General features: G+C 39.9%; 4 protein-coding genes and 1 non-coding gene across 7 annotated transcripts in view; 3 read left to right on the top strand and 2 right to left on the bottom strand.

Moving 5' to 3' along the window:
- Positions 1–296: 296 nt before the first annotated feature.
- Positions 297–16622, bottom strand: LOC131961717 (E3 ubiquitin-protein ligase MARCHF6). Its single transcript, XM_059326572.1, has 25 exons — positions 16225–16622; positions 15302–15401; positions 13065–13138; positions 12677–12820; positions 12112–12184; positions 11243–11411; positions 10921–11110; positions 9467–9528; positions 9306–9338; positions 9161–9212; positions 8850–8908; positions 8672–8752; positions 7769–7837; positions 7314–7388; positions 6226–6360; positions 5892–6112; positions 5412–5549; positions 5074–5296; positions 4106–4175; positions 3731–3912; positions 3285–3419; positions 2994–3083; positions 1755–1887; positions 943–1078; positions 297–855 (listed from the first exon to the last, which is right to left on the bottom strand). Exons 1-25 carry the CDS (start codon positions 16241–16243, stop codon positions 768–770), a joined length of 2751 nt encoding a protein of 916 aa, XP_059182555.1. The 5' UTR covers positions 16244–16622; the 3' UTR covers positions 297–767.
- Positions 16623–17822: 1200 nt separating this feature from the next.
- Positions 17823–17896, top strand: trnat-agu (transfer RNA threonine (anticodon AGU)). Its single transcript has one exon. It is a non-coding gene; the product is annotated as a tRNA-Thr (tRNA).
- A 539-nt stretch (positions 17897–18435) lies between these two features.
- On the top strand, positions 18436–21363 carry cmbl (carboxymethylenebutenolidase homolog (Pseudomonas)). The gene is made up of 6 exons (XM_059326654.1): positions 18436–18667; positions 18928–19142; positions 19279–19386; positions 20206–20348; positions 20457–20548; positions 20735–21363. Exons 2-6 carry the CDS (start codon positions 18928–18930, stop codon positions 20912–20914), a joined length of 738 nt encoding a protein of 245 aa, XP_059182637.1. The 5' UTR covers positions 18436–18667; the 3' UTR covers positions 20915–21363.
- cct5 (chaperonin containing TCP1, subunit 5 (epsilon)) lies at positions 21362–25738 on the bottom strand. The gene is made up of 11 exons (XM_059326653.1): positions 25504–25738; positions 25026–25086; positions 24615–24779; positions 23987–24185; positions 23542–23734; positions 22882–23031; positions 22669–22788; positions 22307–22492; positions 22073–22210; positions 21754–21934; positions 21362–21662 (listed from the first exon to the last, which is right to left on the bottom strand). Exons 1-11 carry the CDS (start codon positions 25606–25608, stop codon positions 21535–21537), a joined length of 1626 nt encoding a protein of 541 aa, XP_059182636.1. The 5' UTR covers positions 25609–25738; the 3' UTR covers positions 21362–21534.
- A 172-nt stretch (positions 25739–25910) lies between these two features.
- Positions 25911–26787, top strand: part of mtrr (5-methyltetrahydrofolate-homocysteine methyltransferase reductase) — a 35756-nt gene continuing 34879 nt past the window's right edge. The window contains exon 1 of one of the 3 annotated variants that reach the window (XM_059326651.1): positions 25911–26035. Coding sequence is in view for 1 of the 3 variants with exons in the window: in XM_059326650.1 (XP_059182633.1) it covers positions 26322–26413 (92 nt within the window). In the remaining 2 variants the exon portion in view is untranslated. Of the gene's footprint in view, positions 26036–26090; positions 26414–26787 lie in introns of those variants that run through there. The other 2 variants (XM_059326650.1, XM_059326652.1) reach the window with 2 other exon arrangements.

Below are 26787 nucleotides of genomic sequence, written 5' to 3'. Positions count from 1 at the left end.
AAAAAAATATATATATGCCATTGTTAATACTATCTGGTCTTGATTTGTAAATGTCAACAGATGACTGGTTTTATGCCCTGACCATTTTACATTTTCAAATTATTTTTTTTGCGATATGGTTAGAATTTCCAATTTTGCTAATCCTGCTTTTGGTTTCCACCGAATAAAATTGAGAGCTTATTCTGAGCGATTTTTCATTTAAAATTGAAATTGTGACACTTTTAGTGACACCACAAGAATTTCAGTAATTTTTAACGACACCCAGTCGCCACACACAAATCAGTCAATCAAAAAGATAAATTGTCAGTTTGATTTAATAAATTATACATACACTTTTAAGATGTACAATGGTCATTACATTAATCCATATCCTTTTTTTAAGACAAAGTCTGCGTTCAAAGTATTTACACATGTACAATTATCAGGCAGCACTTTACAAAGCAAGGCATGAACGACAATACAGATGTTGAACTTCAAATCAAACCTCTAATCCTCACCCTCCTGTTTACTCCGTCCGTTTGTCTGAGGGGGATTACTCAGCTGTCCCCTGATTATAATACATTTTCCCATCCCACCTTTGATGGGCACGAAAGGGAATTCAAGAAATTGAACAAGATCCATCAAATCCACCAAGATCCACGGGAGATTCAAAAGGATTACGGTTCAGGGACTGAGTTGAAAATCAAAAAGGGTGGGGGTAAGGGGGGCGATACAGGATGTACGCAGGGTAACGGGTGCAAAAATGTGGCAACGTGTGACACAAAAATCTACTCTGCGACAGGGTTGGGGGGCGGGACTGAGCTTGCTCTTCCAGCTTTCCGTTCGTAATTGACAAGCCGCTGCCCAACCAGGTACCTGTAAATACAGAGATTACCATGAAAATTAGAACCTTCAATATGTAAAACATGTTAGTTTCTACAGATGGGTTTCCAAGATCCTTACTTGTCGTTCTTGATGTGTTCATAAAGGCGTTTAAACTGTCGGATTTGGAAGGACAGGATGCCGATAAGTGAGACCACCATCAAGAGGAACGGGTAGATTCTCCTCTGCATTAGAATCTCCATCTCCGGGGTAACTCCTGCAAATAATAATGCACTTCAGTTATATATTGTTTCAGTGAACATCCCATTAGCTGACACTATAGTGAACCATTGCAAGACATCAGGAGATAAGAAAAAACAGCATTATGTAATTTACTCCATAACTCAACACATTCACACGATTATTTTAATGGAAACTGGAGCATTTAGGTGAACAAGGCCAGTGCTTTGTCTCCTTTTGCAACTGATATTATATGCATTACTCAGCCCAGAAAGGGGTGTTTACTGATATTTGTCTCTTTGACGCTCATTTTTAGAGAAAAGAGCTTGAATGAAGGAGGTGAAATATATAATCCAACAGAAAAAATAACTACATTGATAGTTAAACTCTATAATCAGTTTTTCTACACATTTTACAAGGTCAGATTCAAGCACTTTTGAGCATTTTCGAGCTTTCCCAGCAGCCCACAGCTGTGGCAAACGACACATTTGGATACAGTAGAGAAAGACAAAAAGACCCACAACAAAGTTTAATGTTTAACATGTGCCATCTGCTTTTAAGTTGACTTTTCATTTTATGTAACCTAAATTTCAAGCAGTCTCCAGCACTTTTCAAACTTGAAAGTGCTTGAATTTTAATAAGGTATTTATTTTTAGCCCCCATAGGAAGCCGGTCTAATTGATTCTGATGTACACATGTACTTAGACACTCACCCACAGCAGGAACCACCCCGGCAGCGATAACATATGGCACACACAGGGACAGCAGCAGGACAGAGATGACTGGAGCTGCCAGTTTACGGATGATGAACTGGAGATCAATGTTACGAATACCATTTGCATAAACCTGAGGAGAAAGTTAACAGTTAATATACCGTACAGCTAGTACAATGTAATTGATCCCTTCTCTTTTTCCTCTCTTTAACACAAGAAAACCAAACACCTATGGATGTGTTAGGGAGCCACTGTCTGGCTCAAGGCCACTCAAGCAGAGTGAAAGCTTAGTGACATGGAAGCCTTAACCCAGGTAGTCCAACTGAAGTACTCAACTCCACTTCTGCCCTTTAATATAGTGCATACAAATTCAACAACAGTATAGAAGGCAAGACTGTATTCGTATGTGTTTGTAATGAGACTAAAAACTATTTCTTATTTAGGGTAGTTTGGCTCATTTGGTACATTCTTCCAGTTCACACTGACTACAACTATAAATTCCTTACAAATTTGTTCAGTGTCACAAAGTGCTCATGAAGAAATAACCAATTAAAAGCATTATTAGACTTATTAGAGTGCAAATTGACCATATCATGGATAATGACTAACAGGTAGAGACAGGAGGCATCCTGTACAGTAATGATTTGGGGCTTTGCCGTCACACACTTTTTAATGGATTTAATGAACTGAAAAAGTACACAAAGTCTCACAAGCGCAGCAGTTTTAACAGCTACTGACCTATTATTCAGGGAAAATACCCACACTGATGTACACATGCAGTACCATGAAAACCAAATTATACTGCATGAATAGGTTACATACATGGCCTTAAACAGATAAATTGTAAGATCACTTCCTGAACAAATTTCGTGATCAGTAGGGGATTTATTTATAGTTTAGATATGAAAATCAAGCTTAAATCACATATCTGCCATCTTAAAATCATGTGTTTGGTTAGTTTGTTTGCTTTCACGCCACAAACTGCACCAGAGTCGGCGAGACACCGGTCCGAGATCCCCACTCGGTTCAGTTGTGTTGGTCCGCACAAGAAGAGAACACAAGAAGACACAAACACAAGAAGAGTTTTCTTAACAGCTTTCACACAGACTAAATTAACCATACTAACTAAGGAAATAGGCCGGAGTTTGTTTGACTGATTCTTACAGCTTAGCCTTGAAAGCACCCTGAGAGTAGTGGAGAATTGTTGGTGAGAAACCAAAATATCCATCTAAAACCCACCTGCTCAATAACAGTCTTCAGCCACCACTGAGGGCCCATGAGAGTGATGGCAGCAATGATTTTGGCATGGAGCACTCCGAGAGCCCAGTCCTGCAAATAACAGTTGGATGAACATGAATATCAGAACTGGGAATTATGTGGCAATGTTGAAGAACACACATAGTAACAGGGAGCAGGAACAATTACAACACAATACCTACACAACAATAAACCACTAAAAAGTCTCTCTGTAGACAGAGAGAGACGGCAAAAGACAGATATGACCACGCAACACAGACCAATCGATCCTACCTGCCAGGGGTAGAAGAGTGGTGTTTGGTCCAGAGGGACCCTGAGTGGAGCCACAATGACCAGTTCAAACAGCAAGCCCAGAAGCAGCGGGATTACTCCAGCGACCAGCAGAGCCACAACCAGGGTCTTCAGAATCTAGCATATACAATGAACATGATTAAGCATAAAACGTGAGGGAACAAGTGTTGTAGTTTTAGTGTTATTCCCCTTTGATTGCACCAGATTTCTGCATTGGCAGAATGACAAGTTTAGAAGATTACTGCGAGGCAGAAGCAGACAAATTTTGCATCTCGGCTAATGATCTTGTAATAAGCAACCAACCATGGGACAAAAACGCTGCAGGAGGAGACAATCACACAGCTGGAAAGAGAACAAGTAATTACAATACAACTCTGCTGCCCAGTGTAGGTGTTTGCCAACAATAGAGGCTGTTTACAGATACCTACCATCAGTGTCCACTCTTGGACCTTGCGTGCGATGACGGTGCGTCCCTGGGGCATCCAGGCCAACAGCACAGTGACTCCGCGGATAGACAGCCAGCAGACATACAGGCCGCACGCTGCTGTGTACAGCTCGTGGATTTTGGAGTTTCCTGTCCAGAAGGACATCAGCCAGCGCCCGGTGAATACTGAAACACACGTGACAAAGCAACAATGATTGACAAAGAAATGAATAACTATTTAAGCTAGAACTTAAAAAAAGAACTGCTTAAACAGCAAAGACGTGCATATACATAGATTCACCCTTTAATTATGGTTTGGGTGTGGGTCTGCACAGTAGAAGATAAATTGCTGGCTGTCTTTAAAGTCACCACATCTTACCTGGTAGGGTTAGGCACACCAGACTGGCCACCAGCAGAGTGATGCACATGAATGCGATCAGCAACACAATCTGGAGAGAAGAGGTCAGTTTTAGAATAAACGTGACTGTAAGGAAGCCTCAACATGCCTGATTATGATTCTCCATTCTTCGTCGCACCATAGAAATGTGTCTCTGCTGTATTTTATAGACTACAATTGAAACATGTACGACAATTATAAGATCAAAGTAAAATTATGGAGGAGTGTAGTTACTGGGAGTTGACTTGCATGGCCTAAGATGTGCAGTTAGTGGCTCACTTCTAAATTTGTGAGGAAAAAGCACAAATACTACGTCTCTTTCTTTAAGAGACTGTAGGGTTAAAAAACCTCCAGCTTCCTTCTTATACTTGTTATTATTTCCACGCCAGTCTTCTATTTCAATCTCCCTTATCAGTTATTATCAAGCTAGCAGGTGACAGGAAACAATAAATAATAGAAACTGTCAGAACCACACTGCCAATATCCTCACTGAAAGTCATTTAAGTCATTTCGTGTATGTCTGTAGTTTAATAATAAAGAATACATTGTATGTCCCATTTCTGTGTAAAGGGGCTGCGCACACCCATGATATAGTAGACCGATCTATATTTATGTTTGCAGAGCGGATCTCTGTGGCGCATATGCACCACATACAAGCTGCTCTCACGCCTGTTGCAGCCAATTTCATTGATTATTGTGGAAGTGTAATGTTGTTACAGCCGCTATATAATCTGTCTGCATATGTAGCCTGCCTGTTAAGACTATGCAGACTGGAATACATGCATCTAAGAATTGTAAACTGTAACCAACAAATCCTATAACTGAGTCAATCAAACATGTGCACAAACTATACTAAAAAAAGAAACAACAGTAATTCACAATATAAGATATCCTCAGAGACTATTCCAGAAACTGCAGTGACAAATATGAAAACTTTAGGACTTTCTCACCCTGAATGGGAAGCGAAGGGGTCTGTGGTAAGGCTGGAATCCAACTGGGCCCCCTTGCTGCAGAATGGCTTGATGGGCTGCGTGCAGCCCCTCGCCAACAGCTGGGGCGGGGTTGTTATTGTTGTTATGGTGACCAGGAGGAGGGTTGTTATTGTTGTTGTTGTTCACAGGCTGGTTGGCATCATTGTCCTCCTGCTCGCCAAGAAGGTAGGAATGGAGGTCTCTGTGGAGGGAAACATGTTTTTGGTCATAGACAGTAAGAAAAGTGAGAAAAATCAGGGGATCAGTAAGATAAAATAGAACCTAATATACAAGTGTATTTGAACTAAATCACTTACAGCAAATATCCAGCACTGACTGTCCAGGCCCTGACCAGGCCTTTGAGCCACTGGCGAGTGTGTCCCTGCTCCAACAGAGCTGGCAGCACCACCTGAAGTAATAATAGCTCCAAAGACAGCTCGCTGACCGGGGCATCACTGAGAGGAAAGAGGTGGACAGGGTCAGAAAAAGCCATTTCTACAGCGTGTGCTAGTGCTTGAACTACATGGTTACACTGAGCAGTTCTTGTGCTCGAGACCTCTATTCTCCTTTGTTTCTTACAGCATACACTCAAATAGGTCAAGACACTGCAACTCTTGTTTTTATTAGTTTTTCATGTTAGTAATATGGCCAATATTTCCTCTTTCCTCTAGATGTACTGTGGGGAGATGTTATGGCTATCTTGCTCAGGAGGAAACCGTTTCACACATTTCAGAGAGACAAAGCAGCACATTTCACACCGTTAAGTGACCTATAATGTTGTTACGCCTGCTGGTTACCTGTAGAGCATGACATTGTATGGGAGGAAGGCGGGCAGCAGTAGTTTGATCAGCCTGATGGGCAGCCACAGCATGAGTAGCACGATAGAGCCAAACACAACCACAGAGAGGATGAACCGCCGCAGGTGTCTGTAGATGGGAAGGTGAATCATCTCCTGCACTGGGTTAAAGTCTGGGTCATTGAGGTTTCTCAGAAACCACAGCACACCCGGCCTCAGCACCTGATGATAGAACAATAAAAGGAACAATTATATTTTGTATAGTGTAAAAATGAACAAACAATAATCTGCAGCTACATTAAAAAAAGCAAATGTTATTGTTGTTGGGATCTTACCTCTCTCAGTAGGAGGATAAAAGAAGCAAAGTAGAAGACATAGACCATTCCCACAAGCCAGTGAAGAAACATGGTGGTACCAGGGGCTGATTTAAAACTCAACTCTCTATCTTTCAGGGAGGCGTCAAACATCTCCTGCAGGAGGTAAAATGTAAATAAAGATCACTTAGACTGGTTCAGATTCAGCGTTGGCTCTAAGATGATGCATCCTAATGACTTGTCTTTGACAAATGAATGCACAGTTGGCTAGAACATAAACTGTGCTATGAATAATAATTGCACATGCCATATGCTTAACAGATTAAAATAAGACAATGCTCAATTAGTTTCTGAGTACATGCATGATGAAGGATTCCTCCAGTGCTGCTCAAGTGTGAGTAGGATGGATATTTCAGATGTCACACATGTCACATATTTATTACAGCTTCTAAAACACTTCTAAAACAGTAGCAGACACCAGCTAAATTTAATTTGTGGGACACCTGAAATGAGAAAGATAACTTATTCTACACAGTCCATTTTCGTGCTAATTGGATTCTTTTCACAGGTGAACAGCTGCAGAGTGAAAGGAACGTGCTTCCCTTCTGCTGTGTAAGCTGCTCCACCTGTTCCGAGGCAGGTTGATTCAAAGAGTGAAAACTTGCTGATACGCTGAGACTTGCAGTCAAAGAGAGTGAGAGCCACAACACAAAGGCATCCATAAATCTCCTCTCTGTGTTTCTGTGGTAATAAATGTGTGATCTGTGTTATCATAAGCCTTTGCTTCTATCTCAGCCCTGTTAAATCGTGAAGACCCAACATGGGCCCGATTTTGTCTTTTAGCTGGGAACTTTAAGATTTATTTGAGATGCAGCTCAGATGGACAGAAAAGTGTTTGTCACTATAAAATATGGTACTGCATCTGTAACAACATCTGCCAGGAATGCGGAATACAATAAACATTTTAAGACCATGATACTGATTCTTACATTACACTAGTTTAATAAATAATGCAGACAGGTGTAAGGAGCTGGGGATTCCAAGAACAGGAACGGCATAATTTAACAGATTAAAACAGTCGAACTGAGGGACATTGAGATTAGACTTACTAAAGAGCAGATGTCAAGCCACCAGCCACAGATGAGTGGAAAAACACCAATCTCCACGACAACCAGCAGAGAGACCTGAAATGGAAGCAGAAATGTGTCTCAGTATCACTTTACACCATAAGTAGATAATTAAATTCTACTTACATTGCCCAAAATCACAAATGAGCCTAAAAATAGAATTAAAATCTTTATATCAAGGTGTTGAAAATCAGTAAAAGTGAGACTCTGATTCAGTTTCAGGCACACTTGAATGAAATGAACAAGGCCACCTCAAGTCTGAATATAAAATATGATTTTTTTTTAGGTCACACTATATAAAACTATTGTCTTTCAACTCAACACGTCAGATAGAGTGCTTTGTTCAGGTAGTAAATCTCAGTCAGTGAATATTTCTGTCTAGATTTCCACCAAGGACGATGCAGACATGAGTTACACAAAGCAGAAATGTTCGTTACCTTGACAACAATGTAGCAGACTCCCAGGAGACGGCGGGATCGCTGGAACCTGACCAGAGCAGCCAGTCCCTGAGACAGCCATTAAGGATCCACACAACTCACACATTTACACCCGCACAAACCAAACAGTATGCATTTCACATGCGTTGTCTGTCTTTGTAATAGAATTCTGTTTGCACAAAAAAGGTCCTTTCAGACTCAAAAAGTTAATAACCAATAAATAATGGTGTTTAATGGAGCGATAAATAGACTTTTTCTGACCTGCTTGTGATGGTGAGAAGCCTATAAGAGGGGTCAACATACTTTGTTGACATGGCAACATATAGAGAACCATTAATTTGCAAATGCAGTAGCTGACATTATGTTGTGGACATTATATATGTCACAAATGTAGTTGTTTGGAAAGCAATCCTATCAAACCTGACCATATAGGATAAGCAACAGCTTCATTATTATTATAAGTATTAGTATTGTTATTACCAGCAATGGAAGCACATGAGCCCTATATGTATTAAAATGACCATTAAGCTTTGTATTAAAGGCCGTGTATTATATATAATGAACACATTTAGAATCTGTTCAGTCCAGTCATGAATAATAAAAACCAGTGCAATAAAGCATTTACAGTAACATGCATCTTTGGCACCACCCTAAGGAAATGCAACCCTTGGAATAACAAGCCCATCTCAAGTGTGTAGAGTCGAGTGTGGGAATGCTTTTATATGATAAACTGTGTCACAGTGTAAACAATTCACTTTCGTTGGAATACGCAGAATGCAAATATTTGTACCCATTATGTTGTGAAAGAATGCTAAAAATTGTTTTGTTACGTTCCTGATGTGAAAAGACCTTTAGGATTAACAATCCAGTAGAGTGCAGGGGATTTATGGTGTGGAAGGATACATGACAGAGGATGAGCGTCATGGCCAGCAGTATGTAGCCCACGATGGTTGTGATTAAACCCTCAAAGTGGGAGGCTTGGACCTGAAGCAAAGTGCAAAGTTGTAGTCGATTAATTAATCACAGTTCAAGAGACACAATATTGCATACTAATGTTGAGTTGATGAGAGCAGTTTCTTACATATTCCTCAAAGCCAAGACCCACAACAGAGAAGTGCCCAATGTGGTAGGGACAAAATGCTGAATGAGGGAGAAAAAAATAAAAAGGACATTTTCCCATTGTGGCATATAAACGAGGTTCAGATGCAATCAACATACACCATTGCTACAATTGCATTATATGTTTAAGATATTGGAATGACAAAAAAGTCTCAGGGTAATTTAATTTTTGTTTTAGTTCTTGATGAATGTAACTACTGCTGTGCAGAGTTATTCTGTACTTTAAAACATAAAATAATTGATTAAATTGATTTGATGATTCAGTCTACTCACCAAAGACCAGGATGAAGAGTGTGTTGAGAGACACTACCCAAAAAACATGCTCCTACAAGAAAAAAAAAGACACAATTTAACTTACAAACTCATCGTACAAAAGTCTAAAGAGCATAATTGACAATTGCAGATTTTAAAGACTTACCAAAAATACCAGTGAACCATCCAGGCCAAGCATCTAAAAGTGAAATGGAAAGAGTTTTAGTGCTTTATGATGTATAACACGCATAGAAAGAGTTCTGAAAAGTGTAAACTGTGTACTCAGGATGCTGGTGTTTGGAGATCAGTTATGTCATGCAGAGTTACCCTTTCCCAGGTGAGCTCCTCCGCTGCTCTGTCCCACTCCAAAGCATTCCAGTTCATGTCATCTACAGAGAAACAAATTCACTTTGAAAGCAATAAGGATGAATACATTCACAACAGTACGTTACATAAAATGCATCTATATAAACTATAGCTGCAGAGATTAATGGATTACTTTTCAATTATTAATTTACTTGCCAACTAGTTTGATAATCTTTTAACTGGTTTGAGTAATTATTTAAAGAAAAAAATATCAAAATTATACAATTACAACTTCTTAAATGTGAATATTTTATGGTTTCTTTACTCCGCTATAATGGTAAACTCAATATCCTCTCGTTGTGGACAAAACAAGACATTTAAGGACTTTTTCTTTTTCTTTCTTTGAGGCTTTGGGAAACACTAATCAACATTTATAACCATTTTGTGACATTTTATAAACCAAACACACCAATTAATCAAGGAAATAATTGACAGATTAATCTACTATGAAAATCTTTATTACTGCCCCAATATAAACATATAATTGGGGGGAAAAAAATCATATGTTTCAGCCTGTTTGTCGGTTATGTCCATAGCATTACAGTCCACCATAAAGTAACAGGAAAATGTAATCTTTGTGCTTTTAGGTTGACTTTGAGCCGCAATAGTGAAAAATAGTACTTAAGAATGCTGTTACGAATACATTATTAATGCTGTTCTGGGAAAACATGTTTGGATTACAACCTATCGTGAGGGTTTTCCACTGAATTAATTTAGCTGTGGTGACACCCCACAGCTAGAATAATGTATAATACAATCACAATTCATTATCAGTCCATTATTTTCCTGGCCTGCTGCAAAATCAGTCCATTAACCACAGGAAAACAAAAACAAATTAGTGAGATATGAGTGCTACTGGTAGCACTGTGACATACTGTGTATCATTCTCAAATTAATTGCATGCTCTAATGCCAGTGGTGCCGCTTGTTTGAGTGTTTCTCAGCGTTTAAGAGCGCATTTCTATAAACCCTGTTGTTTTCTGTTTCAAAAAGATGTTGCTTCACCAATGGCCTTGTTTGTCGGCTTCACTGGAGATTAAACATTTTTCTTCTCATTTGTGATGTTCTGCTGTTTTGTATTTCTGCATGTTCTGCACCATTTTCTCAGTGTTTTGTAATGTTAAGAAATTACATTTTGTAAGGTAAAGCATTCCAGCATATCTGCATAACATTTGAGCAGGCAGGATACACTGTAAAATGTGATGGACAGACAGGCAGTGTGCCATTCTTGGACACAATCGCTGTGTTTGTTAGCCTAATACATGTCTTGAAACGAGTGCTATTTATATAGCAATGAAAACACTTTATATAGCCTTACAACTCTTCAGCACTACTCAGGATTGCAACTACAACTACCAGAAAGATACTTAAACCCGAAACTCTGATTGTGATTAATTAGCTTTATCAGATTCCAACCTTGTGCTCCATTGTTGGGGTCTGCATCTTCAGCTGCTGCTCCCTCCTCCTCTTCCAGCTCTGGGTCATCTCCCTGGTCTGGGGGGACATCAGGGGGCTCAGGCTCTGCTTCATTCTGGGCTGGTGGATCTGCAGGAGCTGGTTGGGCTGCAGGGGGCTCCTCAGCTGCTCCCTGGCCTGCAGCAGGTGCCTGAGAGTGAGGAGGTAGGATGCATGGGTTCAACATATACGATTGTGTGTATATGTCCAGGTAAGAATGTACAAGTTTGCATATCAGGAGAGAAAAGCCTGGGCCTCATTGGCAATCAGTGAAGCAAAGCACCTCATTGGCTTGTCCGGCTGCGTTAGGTGGCGGCGGCTGGTGCTGCTCTAACCACTGGGGAGCGCCACCATGGACTATCTGTTCTCTGAGCCACACCAGGCTGATGAATGCACACAACGTGCAGGTGACCACGAAGCAGCCCTGAAGACAATCTGCAAGCAGGTTCTCTCTGCAGGAGTACAGGGATCAATACTTAAATAAACACACAAAAACACTGAAACATACATTTGAAAAGTAAGCTATAAGGACATGAAGATAATAAACAGGTACGGATGTGTTCAGACCAGATATAGCACTACAGTGAAAAAAGTCATCTCATTCATTTAAGGCACAGCAGCCTGCCGCAGAAACATTGAAAGAAATGCAAATTTGGGAGAAATGTGTTTGCAGCTGCCAATCACACAACCTGGCGAGTTGGTGAAAGAGTACAGTAAACATCCCTGTCTGTATCAATGCTGTGAGGGGCTGACAACAATTTTAGTATAGGAAAAAAAACTAAGAGGGTAAAAAATGTTTTTTATCCTCACAAGTGTGTTTCCTGCAACCAGCTCCAACAAAACACATTGTTGTTGTTTTTTTGTCTAGCTGCTGCAAAAGCTGCCTTCAAATGCAGTAAGAAATGTTGTGATCATAAAGCGCTCAGACGGAAAACAATTACTGTGAAGTACAGAGTCTGCTGGTGCTACATTGGGGAGTTATAGGTAACCACAGGAACTCACACAAATGGATAATTAAATTGACACTCCCCCAACACTGCACAACCCTGCTGCGAATTGCTGCACTGCCTTATCTCTTGTGAACACAGTTTAAATGAGCCTAGCTTTAGCTTCAGGAGTGTGTAGTAAGAGAATACTGGTGTCATCACTCACGTAGACAGCATGTCCAGCGGCAGTGTCAAAAGTGAGCTCACAGAGCCGGTAAACAGACACTTGTAGATGCGACCTGAGACAGATAAATAAATGAGGGTCATTTTACACACGTAAACACATTTTAATTATGCTAATATGTGCATTTTGCAGTTGCTTCAAAAATAATTCATATTTTGAGAACTAAGAGGGATTTACATATCTTGGAACAGGTCCAGCATTGCATGTTATGTAATAGCAGTAAAGCTGTTAATTCTCTTGGAGTTAAACCATGAACATGAGCTAATATGGGAAGCTTATGTCATGACCACTTCATACAATATAATAAACATCTACTTATTTCAAACCAGCTAAAACAAGCTAAAACCTATTAAACCTCATTGCTTTGATTAATCAACTTATGAAGAGAGAAAAAAATGTGAATTACATATTCCAGATTTAAAAAAAAACTATGAAACAACTGATACAAGGTGTTAGAACAGTATTTAGTATTAATAAGGAGATAACTGTGCCCTTGAGTATACATTCAGTTTATCTCTACATTTGTGTTTGTCTGTGTACTACTTACATGCAGTGAGAGGGACGACCCCGAGCCATGCGAAGGCCACCAGCGTGTAATGGAACCAGTAGCGGATGGCTGTGCCCACGCTGGTCAGCAGGCCGGCACAGATGTCCTGGATGGGCAGACGCGAGGGCATGTCTGGGGAGTAGACTGAAGTGGAAAGGGGGAAAGAGTTATCCAGAGACATTGAAATAATTTTTTTATGTTTGATGATGTTCGAAATATTATTCAAATTTGTGTTTAAAACCTACTTTCAACAAATGAATAATCACATGTCAAAAGGATGAATATTAAAAAAAAGAACCATATGGCCCCATCTGTAAGGCTTGTGGAGGAAACGCGAGGCTGTTTAATATATTAAAGTGGATGATCCATCAATGCCTCAAGTACTTACTTGGTGTGAAAGCAAATCTGTGCTTGCATAATTCACAGTACTCCTTCCTGCTGTGCTTCAGCCACTGGACCAAACTGTAAAAGCAACATTTAGACAGTCAAAAGTAGCATATGATTCAACACCCTAAAACATGTGCTCGTGGGGAATGTCTATGTTTTTATTACATAATTTTGCATGTGTGGCTTTGACGAGAGACATTGAAAAACTGAATTTTCACATCAACAGCATCCACTGTTAAAATCCTTAAAGAAGCAATGTGTGCCCAGAGTCACATTTCAAAACGTTAACAGTTCTGATTTCAATAGATTTGACTGGTCCCCAGTTCAGACATTTTCACTCTCCCAAATGGTCTCTGTTCACAAGGCCTTTGAAATAACAAGATCCAACTACATACTATCACAACAAACAACTCCTGTGTTGCAAATTTATATCACAGTCTGGGATGTTGACGTTGTGAGACTCAGACAAAGGTCAGTAGTGTTGACGAGTTGACGTGACATAATCTTTTTTACAACTGCTATGACTACACAACGATATGACGTGATGAAGACACGCTCAGCTGTCATGACCTCGGCAGGATCTCTGAACCCAACACACACTGACTGTGAGAACTTATGTTTCAGTCATGGTAACACACTTGCTGACTAACAAATCACACAAAAGAGTGTACCGGGTAATTCTGAGCTGATTTGTGCTTATATGTTGTCCATAATAAGACCATCCCTACTTGTTGTGACATAGGCTGGACTCTGGGATGAACAACTGGATTATGTAAGGGAGACGTTGCACCACCTGATTCCTACACATATGACAGCATGAAAGACAGAGCAGGTTATGCTTAAATTTCAATTCACCTTACATCCTTCAAGGTTTCTACACTGCCCTCTAACGAAAAAAAATCACAAGGTTTATTCCCGTGACAGAACATATTTACTCCTTCCAAGTTTGTTGATGCAATTCGTTCAGTTCAGAAAATATGGACTGAGGTCAGCATTATAGGTACGCAACAGCTGGTTGTGTTGTGGGTTGTTTCCACTGGCCACATGATCTAGTTGACCAGCTCATTATAAATAAACACATTGTAACATATATTCTGGTATACATGTGTAAAAGCGAGTCATATGTGAAACAACCTGAAATCCTGATTTAGCCAAAGAATCATGAATCTCTGATGCATCACTGACTGTGTCACTCAGTCAGCAGTCAATTGCACATTAAATGTAACTGCTACCCGAGTGTTGCTGAAGGGTTGATTTTTAAATAGTAACAAAAACAGGGAAATAAGATAAACAGGTTAGCTGCAACCTGCATGCACTCAGCACAACTGCACAATCCAGACACAAAAGACTGTTATTCTAAACTTTGTGGGGGTGGATGTGAATTACTATGGATACAAACTGAGGTTCAACAATTACCACAGAACAATCCAGGCCTGGCCTTTGCTTTTGCCTGGGGATTTCCATGCACCTGACCCTCTTGTAACCTGTGAGGCTTACACACAGGACAACTGAGAACGCAGCACAATCTCCAAAATACCTGCAGGGGTTCGTATTGTTTTCACTATGCCAATACCACGCACACACAGGGCCAGTAATCTGGGAAACTATGTAACCTCAATGTGACTGATAGTGAACTTGTTCTGCATCCTTTCATGATTCTTCAATTACATTTGCTTTCAAACCACTGTTAAAGAATAATCAAAGGGGACGACTTATGCAGCAAGTTATCCTATTACTTAGTAACCACCCTCAAATATAACAAATCACTACACAATAATAATCCTCTTATAATGTGAGCATGTGCATACTAGTCCTTGTTCTTTTTTTAGCCTATGGGATTAAAAACAATTTGGTAACAGATTTTTTTTTTTTTTTTAAAGAAATCAAGTGTACTCTTGGCTGGGTTTCTCGAGGACATTTTGCTCAGGTCCATAGAACCAGAATGGGAACAAACGAAGTATCTTAAACATTATACTACTTTCAGAAATTATCAATTGTATTGCATGCTTTTAACAATGTGAATAACACCCACATAATCAGTTCTACACAGTCTATCTTCATTTCAACCATTAACTTGGACACTGATAAGGATAAAGTTTGGGGGAGCAAGAACTTCACACAGCGTTCTGTGTGAAGTTCTTTTGGTGCACATGTAAATGCTTAAATAAGGGAGAAAGTTTTCTGGGGAGAGAAGCGGGAGGTCACAATAATAACAGCTGAAGAGTGGAACACACTTACCATTCCTGGTGGATAAACTTGATACTGCCAGTGCAGACACAAGGGTGGTACAAGGGTTTGTCTGGGGTCCCCTCAGAGCGGCACACACGACAAATATCCGCTTCACACACAAACAAACACACACACACACACACACACACACACACACAACATGATAGTTAGTAATATGATACAGATCTCCAAAGTTAAGCAAACCAGAGGTGTGCAGAGAGAGTAGTGGGACAAGGTGGAATGTTTTAAGTCTCGTCTAAAGACCCATTTTTATTCCCTGGCTTTTTAACTTTGCGTGAGTTTTGTGGTCCTCTGTGTCTTTTATTTATTTTACTACTTTTAACTACGTCTTTTATTTATTTTACTATGTTTATCTGTTTGAATTTATTGTTTTATTTATAGCATCATTTTAGATTTATGCACTTATTTATTGCTGATTGTTATATGGAAATGTTTGTTTTATTGTTAATTCTATGTACAGCACTTTGGAGACGTTTTTGTTGTTTAAATGTGCTATACAAATAAAGTGGATTGGATTGGATTGATTGGGTTGACACTGTAGACAGACGTGTCTTCTGGAGTGAACACTCTAATCGTAATGCTTGATACTTAAATGGTGAAGAGAGGATGTTTCACTCGTTTATATGGCCATACATTAGGAGACTGGTGACATCACAACTTTTAGACCTTTCTACATTGCTGCTTCAGCCTTTGTTCTCATATTAAGTCAGGCTACATTACTACAACATTTAGCAGTCGATTCCCATGTTCCCGAATTAACCTCTCGGCACACTGACAGGATATAACGCTATGCTAAGTTAACCACTAGCAGGCCAGCTCAGCAGCAGGTTCGGAGTGGTACACTTGCGAAAGCTAACACTAGTTAACCCCAGCTGTGCAACGACAAGCGGCGCATTTCTTTAGTTATTTACCTTCTTCGGCAGTATCCATGATGTTCGCTAGGCACCGATCACCGTTTCTTCCAGGAGAAACTCGTACAGCGAACCCATCCAAGAAGCAGACAATGTCGTTTAGCTAGCTAAATTAAGCTAGCGAGACGAGTGTATCCTTATTTGTCGGATGCATTGACAATCTTAAAATGGTTTCCCCACAGACTGAACAACAGCGCTGGCTCCGCTGTGTCCTCTCACATCCAGTCTGTGCTCGCTGCTAAACAAAAGGTTTTATTTCTACGGTGTATTTTGATGTAAAACAATAAACGTTACATCCTCCGTGTTGCTGAAATGACAGTTTAAACCTGTGACACAAACGGCTAGCTAAGCTGGCTAACGCATGCGCTAACGTCACTGCTAGCTCCTGCTCCTGTCACACAAACGTGCTTCGCCACAGCGGCTCATGTTTTACGGCAGAGAAACTTCCATAACAACCGTCACGTGGTTAGTGAAAGGCAATATAAGTTTTATTATAAGCCATTATATATATGTTTTTCAAATCCAAGGAGGCTGGTTTCTCAACACGACTAAGATGCACATCTGTGTCTACACTGGAGAAAGTGTTTTCAATTTCTTCTCTTTGGCTCTTTCATATTTCTAGAAACCGAGTAACGTTATCATATATCCATCCATGTTGAACAGTGACATCTGCAGGAACAAATAACTTATATAACATCAGACTTCCATCTAGACCAGGGATGGGCAATTTAAATGCTGGAGGGGGCCACAATTTTTCATGGACACTACCACAGGGCCACATAGAATGTGCACTTAACCACATATGATGAAACTGCAATTTTAAATATGTTTACAGTGCAGTTACTTAACACATTTCATGCTCAAATGCACGCATAACAGTATAAATAGGAATACAAAAGGTTTCGAAGCAAATAAAAAATAACCACCTACTGTAATTTCTATGTAGTTGTACTGAGGGCCACATCAAGAAAGGGTGCGGGCCGTATGCGGCCCCCGGGCCTCCAGTTGCCCATCCCTGATCTAGACTTTGAAGTCCATCTTGTGAGAAATATCTTGCTGGGTTTGGGTATTTGATTAAAAAAATCAATTACCCTTAAAATGTCAACACTGTAGTTTGGAACTTGACATTCTCCTTAATAAATGTATTTGTTACATATTAATAAACATTATACATTATTTATTAAAACTGCTCATTATGTATATTTATTTAAAACACAATATTGATGTTGTTCTGCGGGCTCTTATTTCCCAATTGAATTGTTTTACAAATTGCTGGTTTATTATACTACATTTAATTTTAACCCCTAACCTTAACCATCTTTTTGTTTCCATTCTCTCTTAACCCTTAATATAACTGATTATAACAAATATGTAATGTTTTGGTCAAGGAATATATTTGGATAATATTATGCGAATATATCCCCTGCTTTTTGTTTCTGTTTTAACTCCAACAAATGTAGGTTGTAGTAATGAATAGTGATAAGTTGAGTGGGAAACTAAAGTAAGCTAATTTATTTTATTACAGTCGTTAGTTTTCATTCAACAATAATACACTAATTAGATAGAGCGGTACTGTCCTCCCAGCCGCAGATCCCAGCGGCGCCGTGGCTTAGTTGGTTAAAGCGCCTGTCTAGTAAACAGGAGATCCTGGGTTCGAATCCCAGCGGTGCCTTTTGAAAGACATGTCTCATTGAAAGTCGTAATCATTGATACCTTGTAATTTCATTGAGGTTATATCGTTGTCTTTGTGTAATGCTTTCAGAAAGTGTCGTGCTTATCATAACTATCTGAAGGCATAATTAATGACTGCAACAATTTACTGCAACACCACACCCATAAGATAGCCACTCCAGAAGGTAATCGAACATATGTATACCCTGCAATACAAAGGATAAATTACGTAATATCTAAATGACTAGGTCAGTATAACTGAACCTTTATCTTGTCAAATTTTGTCAACAATTTTCATAAAACTTGAGTGATATTGTATAAACATAACAAACAGAAGCTCCTAATCACAGTCATCAATGAAAAAAACGAATCAAAAGGCAAAGTAAATTTAAATTTAAATGGATGGATGTGTTCAGGCTACCACAAAAATATGTCAAGCTCAGATTCAGAGGTTTTATTGCATGTACAGCAGCTGGCGTTGACAATCAAGAAGATAGAATATACAATTTAATATCAGCTACGACCAAGTATTTGCAAAATACGGCAAAAACTTTTTATTACAGATTAGCTTTCAGTTGCTCTTTATGGGTAGGGAGCTCAAAAAATGCATGATGTAAAAAAGTTACAGCTTTTATTTTGAAAGTAATGGCAGGAATTTAATGCGTTGACTTTTGTACTTAACGATCACCGAGACTTTGGCTGGAACTTTTTAAGCATTGCAGAAGACTGACAGATTGTTTCCTCGTTCATCGCAATATCGGAAAACAAAACGGTATAGTCTATGCAAACCGATTTACAACTGTGCATCCAATAGTGAAATTATTTTGTCTGGCTAAGAGTAGATATTGGAAATGATTAGAGGTATTTGTGAAAAACGCTTTGTCATCGTGTTACGCAAATGCTGCTTTAATCCTGTTTAAATGCCTCCGAAGTCTAAGCGCATGACAGAAAAATGCATTTTGAAATTTAATATTACATTTTAATGCACCTAGCTGACTTTCTATCGCTCTGTCTGCTCCTGTCTGTCAGCAGATGGCAAATGAAGCTAAGCCATGCCCCTGTGATATTGGTGATCGGATGGACTATGGAGGGCTCGGGCAGGAGGTCCAGATAGAGCACATCAAAGGTTATGTGGTGAATCCTACCTCTGCATCTGACAAGGCCATTATTGTCATACAGGACATCTATGGGTGGCAGCTTCCCAACACAAGATACATGGCTGATATGCTGGCTGCCAATGGATACATGTGCGTTGAAATCAATTTACTGTACAATGAACAGTGGATAGTGATAGTCACATGTGTGTTTCTAAAAGTAAGTTCAGCACTATATTACTTGCTTGGTTAACACTTGTTTCTTCTGCCATTGTTTTGGTTTGAGCAGTGCAGTTTGTCCAGACTTCTATGTTGGAAAGGAGCCATGGAATCCATCACTTGACTGGTCCAAATTTGAAGAGTGGCTTGAAGACAAAAAAGCAACAAATATAAACAAGTAACTAAAAGCCTGTTTTTACTTTATCAAGCAGCAATGTCCCAGTTTAAAATGTCTCCAGCAGTAGTGGGTGTCCTACATTAAAGTTACCACAAGGCGTTTTTACTGGTTATGTAGCAGTTTCAATTTCATAACTTTATCCTTTAGGGTAAATAAACAAGACTAGATCTAGATTTTGAAGTTATTCTTAATGCCTGTCACTGGATCCGATTCCTGGTGAAATCAGACAAAATGATTTACAGCATGCAGGTTCACCAGAGACTTCTTCAGCTTTGACTCCAGCTGGGTTTAGGATGTCAGCTCCAGAGACGAAAACCAGCCTGTCATGAACGGACCCAGAGTCAGCAAGACAAGGTGGTAGCGTGGAATATCTTTCACATGGTCCAGGACAACCTGTGCATCAATTTAGGGCAAGTTTTACTTAATTTGCAGACAGCCAGGTTAAGAAGTGCCAACACAGACACCATGATGCTTGATTCCCACACCGTGTTGCTGGATCCAGCACTGGATGGAAAGGAGGCAAGGGAGGACCGTGAACAGGACTGAGTAGGGCAGACTATTGAACCCTGCTGCAGTAAAATTTAAGGTTTTCTAAAGGAAGTCTGGTAGCTGCAGATCTTTTTACAACACAATGTGGTGCTTCTTATGGAAAAACTACTGCTTTTGTCCACAGGGGCTGCCACTTATAACTTTTAAAGTGATTGAATGGGAGCTAACATTGCTATGATCTGGCCCTTTGAGAGGGTTGCTGATCACATGCATTCATTTTTTGTATGCAATAGTTTCAAGACATTCTAGTCATGATATTTCCTTCTCTAGAGAGATGGATGCAGTGCTGAGATTCCTGAAGGAGCAGTGTGGGGCCAAACACATTGGGGTAGTGGGCTTCTGCTGGGGAGGGGTTGCCACACATTACCTGTCTCTTCACTATCCAGAGCTCAAAGCTGGAGTTTCAGTCTATGGTATGTGTCACAGTTCATGTCACCTGCAGCAAAATCTGCTCTTCCTAATTCCATTACTGTTATGATTACTGTACATTGATTTCATGATGGTTCTGTGACATTTTAAAGGCGTCATTCGTCTAATGGAGGACAGGTTTGAGCTGAAGAGTCCGACTTTGTTCATCTTTGGGGAGAAAGATGATGTTATTCCACTGGACCAGGTCAGTACACATCAATTTAGGAGCTTTCAATAATGCATTATACAGGTATAGTATTTAAGTTCACAGTGATGGCCCAAGTATAACTACCTTTACTGATATAACTATATATATATACCCTTAAAAAAAAGCTATAATCTCTGTGCCATAACCAATGACAACCTGTGCTTACATCTTTTTGCTCTTCAGGTCAGTGCCCTTGAAGCAGAGCTTAAAGAGAAATGCACAGTGGATTACCATGTGAAAATTTTTCCTGGTCAGTCTCATGGGTTTGTCCATCGCAAGAGAGAAGACATCAACCCCACAGACAAACCCTACATCCTGGAGGCCAGAACAGATATGCTCAACTGGTTCAATAAATACATATAAATAAGAAGACCAGAGGAATCAATAGTTACACATAACACTAACATGTTTCCACACATACCTGACCAATTTTCATATGGACAGGACGAAAACCTGAAAATGTGAAATATTGAGGTGCCATTTATATTAAAACGGTTTCTGAAGGATTATGTGCCAGACCTTTCCCCAAATTTGCTTGTTTTATTTTGGAAGTCTGGACCTGTGGATACTGAACAGCAATATTAATGAAATGTGATTTTTAAATTGTGGAGCCAAAACTCTTTAGCACTTTTGCAAAAAAACATGAATGCCGTATGCTATCTTGTATATTAATGTAAAAATCATTTAGAATGACGTATGTTGATTACACTTTATGCATTAATTTGCCAACTTTGTGTAATTTCTCATCTTTTATAAAGACATGTAATGTATATTTGACATGGAACACAAATAAAGGCTTGAAATCAGAACTACTTATAATTTCAACGGACCAACATTTTAATGAGGACTTTGATACTACAACAGCTTGAACATTTTGTATCAAATGATAAATAGCAATGCGCAGTGCGGTTTGGACATGGTGCTCGGGGAAGTGCCTAAAACCTCTAGAACATCTCAGATATCCAAGGTGTTCTTGGGGGCCTTCAGTCCTCGCTCTCTCCCGGGCTTCGGATGTCGTCGATTTTCAGGATCATCTTGACTACCTGGGTTGCCAGCATGATCTGCTGCTTCTTGCCAATCAGGGTCTCGACCACATGTTGCTGCTTCATGTCTGTAGGCGGAAAACCAAAAAGCCATTCAATACAATGTGTTGCTTGGACAGTTAGTGCAGTGTTACCACTGTCTGACAGTTGCTTCCTTACCATTGGTGTTGTTGCGCAGACAGTCGATGCCGAGGAAGGGGTTGTTCTCTCTGACCTGTTTGGCTCTGACCTCTGTCATGGTCTGGATTGGGTTATAGCCGCTGTTCTCAGCCAGCGCCATTGGGATTACCTCCAGAGCATCAGCGAACGACCTCATGGCATACTGCTCCAATGATGGGCACTAAAAGGGAGAGGAGCAGAAATAAAGTTAATCATCTTAGTGTTGATTTGAAGAATCAGAGCAGAAACATACTCCAACTCCTAATGAATACAAAATTGAAATTTCCTTGATTCTGAAAATAGTTTCAGTGTATCTCACCTTATCTGCAGCCTGGTTGACAGCCAAAGCACATGCAATCTCTGAAGCTCCGCCTCCGTACACAATACGGTTGTCTTTGACCAGATTGCGAATGACACAGAGAGCATCATGGAGGGCACGCTTAGCTTCTTCAATGATCTATGAGAGAGGATAAAAAGGTGAATCATGAGTGAAAGATTAGCAAAAATTGATACGTTTTTGGGACTTCAGAGTACACGTCCTCTTCGCGTTTACCATTTTGTTGCCTCCGCGGATGAAAATGGTCACGGCCCTGGTGTTTTTGCACTCCTGGATAACCAACATGCGATCCTTCGTGGTGCCAAAGGAGATCTCTTTTACCACACCAGCTGCGCCCATCTTCTCTGGTGTCAGCTCAGAGAACCTCGGCACGATGCGGCCTCCTGTTGCTATGGCAATCAACTGCAGGGAAAACACAACTGCCACTTTATTCTCTAACGCAAATAATACCTTATATGTTCTGCTCATAGAACCCATATGGCTTTTAAATGCGAACACACAATTGCTTGTAGGCGATGAAGGATGTGGAAATAGTTTGTGCAAAAAGTAACATCAAGTAATAAGATCATGTGACAAACCTCGATCTCAGGACCTCCGACCCAGCGCACGGCTGGCAGCTCATTCTGCAGCAGAAGGTGGTTGGCTTCATCATCAAAGCCCCACTGGCAAATGGCCAAGTTAGCGCCATTGCTTTTGACCTACAAGAGAAGTATGTGTTGACATTTTAACCACAAGTGCCAAAGTAGATGTTAAGTATTCAGTGTCAGTATCTTAGATGCTGCAGCACTCACCTGTTGGATCATCTCCTCAAACTTTTCCTTTTCATATTTCTGGAGTGCTTTGTAGTCCTCCACAGAGGTCACATCCAACTTATGTTTGGTCTTGGGCTTAGGTGGCTCAAATGGGCAGGTGAGGATGGCAATTTTAACGTCTTTCAGAACCTGAGTGGGGACAAAGAATAACCGACGTCAGTATCATTACCTCAGACTAGGGCTGCAACTAACAGTTATTTTCATTATCTATTAATCAGCCGATAATTTTCTTGATAAATTGTTTAGTCTTTAAAATGCCAGAAAATAGTTTTTAAAAAAACCCAACCATCCCAGTTTCTAAAATTCCGAGGTAATGTGATTAAATGTGCAAAAATGCAATATAGCCTGTAGTGTTTGGTTTCAGCACTATAAAGCAAACAGTGTCTTTATGAGTTATAAGACATACATCACAGTCCATGCTTTGCTTTTTACTGTTTGTCCAATATTTTCCTTACTGTTGCTTTCTAATAAACAACAATGAACAATCAAATAAGGATGAAATTCAAAAACTGGAATAGTTTGTGATAGTTGCATACATGCATGTTAGAAATACACATTTAGTTTTTCTGCATGCACTGTCAATTAATTCCATGTGATCAAAAATGAATCGACATTATCTGGGATTCTCCTCGTTTGTACCTTGGGCATCTGAGGGTGGCTGAACTCCTTGTCGACAACGACTCCCTTGATGAGCTGTGTGTCCTCCAACTTGCCTCCCACTTTGCCCTCCATCTTGATGAGCTCAAAGTCTACATCCTTCCTCTCCATGTCGGCCACAGTGAGGATGGCATTCACTGCAATCTCTGCCATCTGTCTGTGACACCGGTTGATACTGAAAGACAACAGTAGAACTTTAGGATGCAATATCTTAGCTGAAGTCACAAGACAATCACTAGTATAACAATTTCTAGCATTGAAAGATGGGGAGAAATGTAGCTTATGAATAAAAACGTGATTTGAATTGCTATCTGTTGTTCAAGTAACAACAGTCCAGGATAAAATGCACATTCATTTGAACCTCATTTATATCAGGAACGTTGGAAAACTACTAACAAACTAACACTGTTGTGTCTAAAAGGCTCACATTTTGGATCCCAGTGTTGTCATGGCGGTCTCAATGAGTGGTTCTGTGTTGTTGGGATCGCAGGGTAACGTTTCAGCAATTTTGTCAAGCTGCTCGATGGCAATGCGGGCCGCCTGGTCATAACCGTCAGAGATCCTGATGGGGTGGATTCCACGGTCCAGCAACTGCTCAGCCTGCTCAAGCAGAGCCCCGGCCAGCACTGAAGGTGCAGTGGAAAATACAGGAAGACAATAATTACACCTCTAGTTCACTGTTCAGGTTTTGATATGGCTGCAGGTTGCTTAAAGGTTTCAGTACATGAATGATAAAGACAACATCATCTATGCATTGAGAATATGACATTAAGAGAAACTTAAATGCACACCACTGAAGACAGAAAATACATTAAATACATTTATTCATAATCCAGTTGCTTTTAGCAATGTTGGAGTTCCTGATATTTTCTGCTATACAGTGATTGTGTTTGCATGATATTACAATATTCCATACATTAAATAGCACACAGAACTATAAATCTACTCTTATGGAGGTTGCATCTATTTTGGGACCTCCAGAACATATAGCTGAGTGGAATAAATTTGGGTTTGCAGCCAAATCATTCTAGATCCCCGATCTTGCTTTCCCGTACCAACAACTCCAGTGGTTCCATCTCCAATTTCATCATCCTGGGACTTTGAGAGTTCCACCATAAGCTTGGCAATCTGGTGGTCCACATCCATCAAGCTGAGAATGGTGGCTCCATCATTGGTGACAGTCACCTCTCCATCCCTGTCCACCATCATCTTGTCAAGACCTGGATGCAAAAAAAAAAAAAAAAAAGGTTCAGAAAAGTGTGCTCTTGGCTAAAAGTGTAAATTAGCTTTCACAGTTGTCTGAGGATGTGATACTTAATTTATAAAACACTGTTTTAAAAATCTAAATTTCTCGAGTAAACCTTCACAGAAGCTCAGCATCTATCCGTCTCTGATTAAAATTAACCGTTTTGACAGTTTGGTCCGAGAATGTCAGATGTGACTGCGATGCATTGGTTTATACTCACCATTAGGTCCCAGAGATGTCCTAAGCGTTGACGCAACTGCCTTGCCTGCCATAATATGAGACTGCAAAAAACAAATACAATTTCATGTTAGCTCACGTATTTAAATAAGCTATTATTCTTGGTCTCTGTACTGAAGACAGATCGAAGTTGTCATCTGCGAGAAGGAGAGGGAATGATGTGCATCAATATGCATCAGTAATGACCATTTTGGGCACAGCCCTGTAGCAACACCCACCGGCTGAGAAAGCACATGGGCCTCAAAGTTAGCATGACTAGCTAATCCTTTGGATAATGCTTTTCTTTTGCTATTGTGCGAACAGCTCAATATGCTAGTTGAGTGTGTGATTAAAACACGCAAACATGTATATCAACACATATCGTGTTGGGCTAACGTAGCCAACTAAATGCAACAAATCGTAAATTAGCAACTTGCTAAGCATCATGCCACACTTGTTTCCCGTTAGCTAGCCCATTGTACCTTCAGTGCTTCAATGCCCGATAACCGTGTCTTCTTGTCCTGGTCTTTAATGATGATGAATGGCCTCCCATATTCATCGAAAGCTAGTGTCCCCAAAGCGGACATGTTGACTGAGGGTTTAGGACACTTAGAAAGTGTTCAAGTGATGAAATTATGAGATTTTACGAAGGAAATCTGGAGTGTGGCTGATCTGCAAGCCGCACGGGTCTGCCGGCGACTTCTGGAAGGGTCCACGGGCGGGGAGGGCGGAACCAAGTAGCCTTAAGTGTGTCTTATCACATATTTAAAAACCTATTTACTGAGACTGCTAACACATAATTAACTGAGATGATTTGATTTGAAATGACACCGTTAATATGTGTAAGGTTTTCATAAAGAATATTTGACGTTTAGACCAGAAAATATATTTTTTTGTGATGTGGTTTATTCCGATCACGCTCAGTGTGTGTCGTAATCTCGCGTGAATTCCAGAGATGGTACACTGTAATGACAAGGAATGAGCTGAGTTGACTTACAGAGCTGTTTTGAAAAGGTAGAAAACGTGTATTCCGAAAACCTTACGGAGACTTTAAGCTTCTAAATACATTTAAGTATTTGTACTTTTTTTTATTATTATAAAATAACATGTGTAGCTTGAAAAGACACCACCCTTGGGATCGGATGTTGGCATGTGTTAGTTGTCAGTTTGCTAGCTAACTTACTAACATTTAGTTAAATAGTGTTTTGATTTAGCACTAAGTAAGATATGAAAAGTAAATAAAATGCTCGAATACACGTGTTTAATGTTACGTAAAACTGACGCAATGTCCGGGTAGTAAATGGTGGTGTTCAGAGCTGTTTCAGTTTACAGCATTGCGAAGGCTTTTCTGTGGCAGTCCGTCTGTTACCTGTCTAAATGTGCAGTATGTAGGTAAGACGAGATACCCACGAAAACACAGCTCGACAACTGAATACTTCATTTTTAATGACCTCAACAGTAGCTGCTTTGACTCAGTTCAGCTCTGTATTGTTTACACCTTGGTGTGTCTTGCACATGTCTTTCTGTGTCTGTTTCTTCACATGTTTTGTGTGTAGTGGTAGGGATTTAAAGATTACACGGGATTATAAATATTTTTTCGTCACTATGCATGCATGCAAATGATAGCACTGGATTATATGTAGGAAAAAATATTTGGGTGCAACTATCCGTCTAAAAAATTCATCATTTTGGAGGTAATTAAAAAAACGGAATAAATTAGTGATTTTTTATTGAAAATTAGCCCAGATGCATACAGTAATCACCAC

The sequence above is a fragment of the Centropristis striata genome, chromosome 23 (assembly GCF_030273125.1).
Source record: "Centropristis striata isolate RG_2023a ecotype Rhode Island chromosome 23, C.striata_1.0, whole genome shotgun sequence".
Lineage (NCBI taxonomy): Eukaryota > Metazoa > Chordata > Actinopteri > Perciformes > Serranidae > Centropristis > Centropristis striata.
Note: the sequence above shows the minus strand (reverse complement) of the source record. Positions and strands in the feature narration are given on the sequence as shown.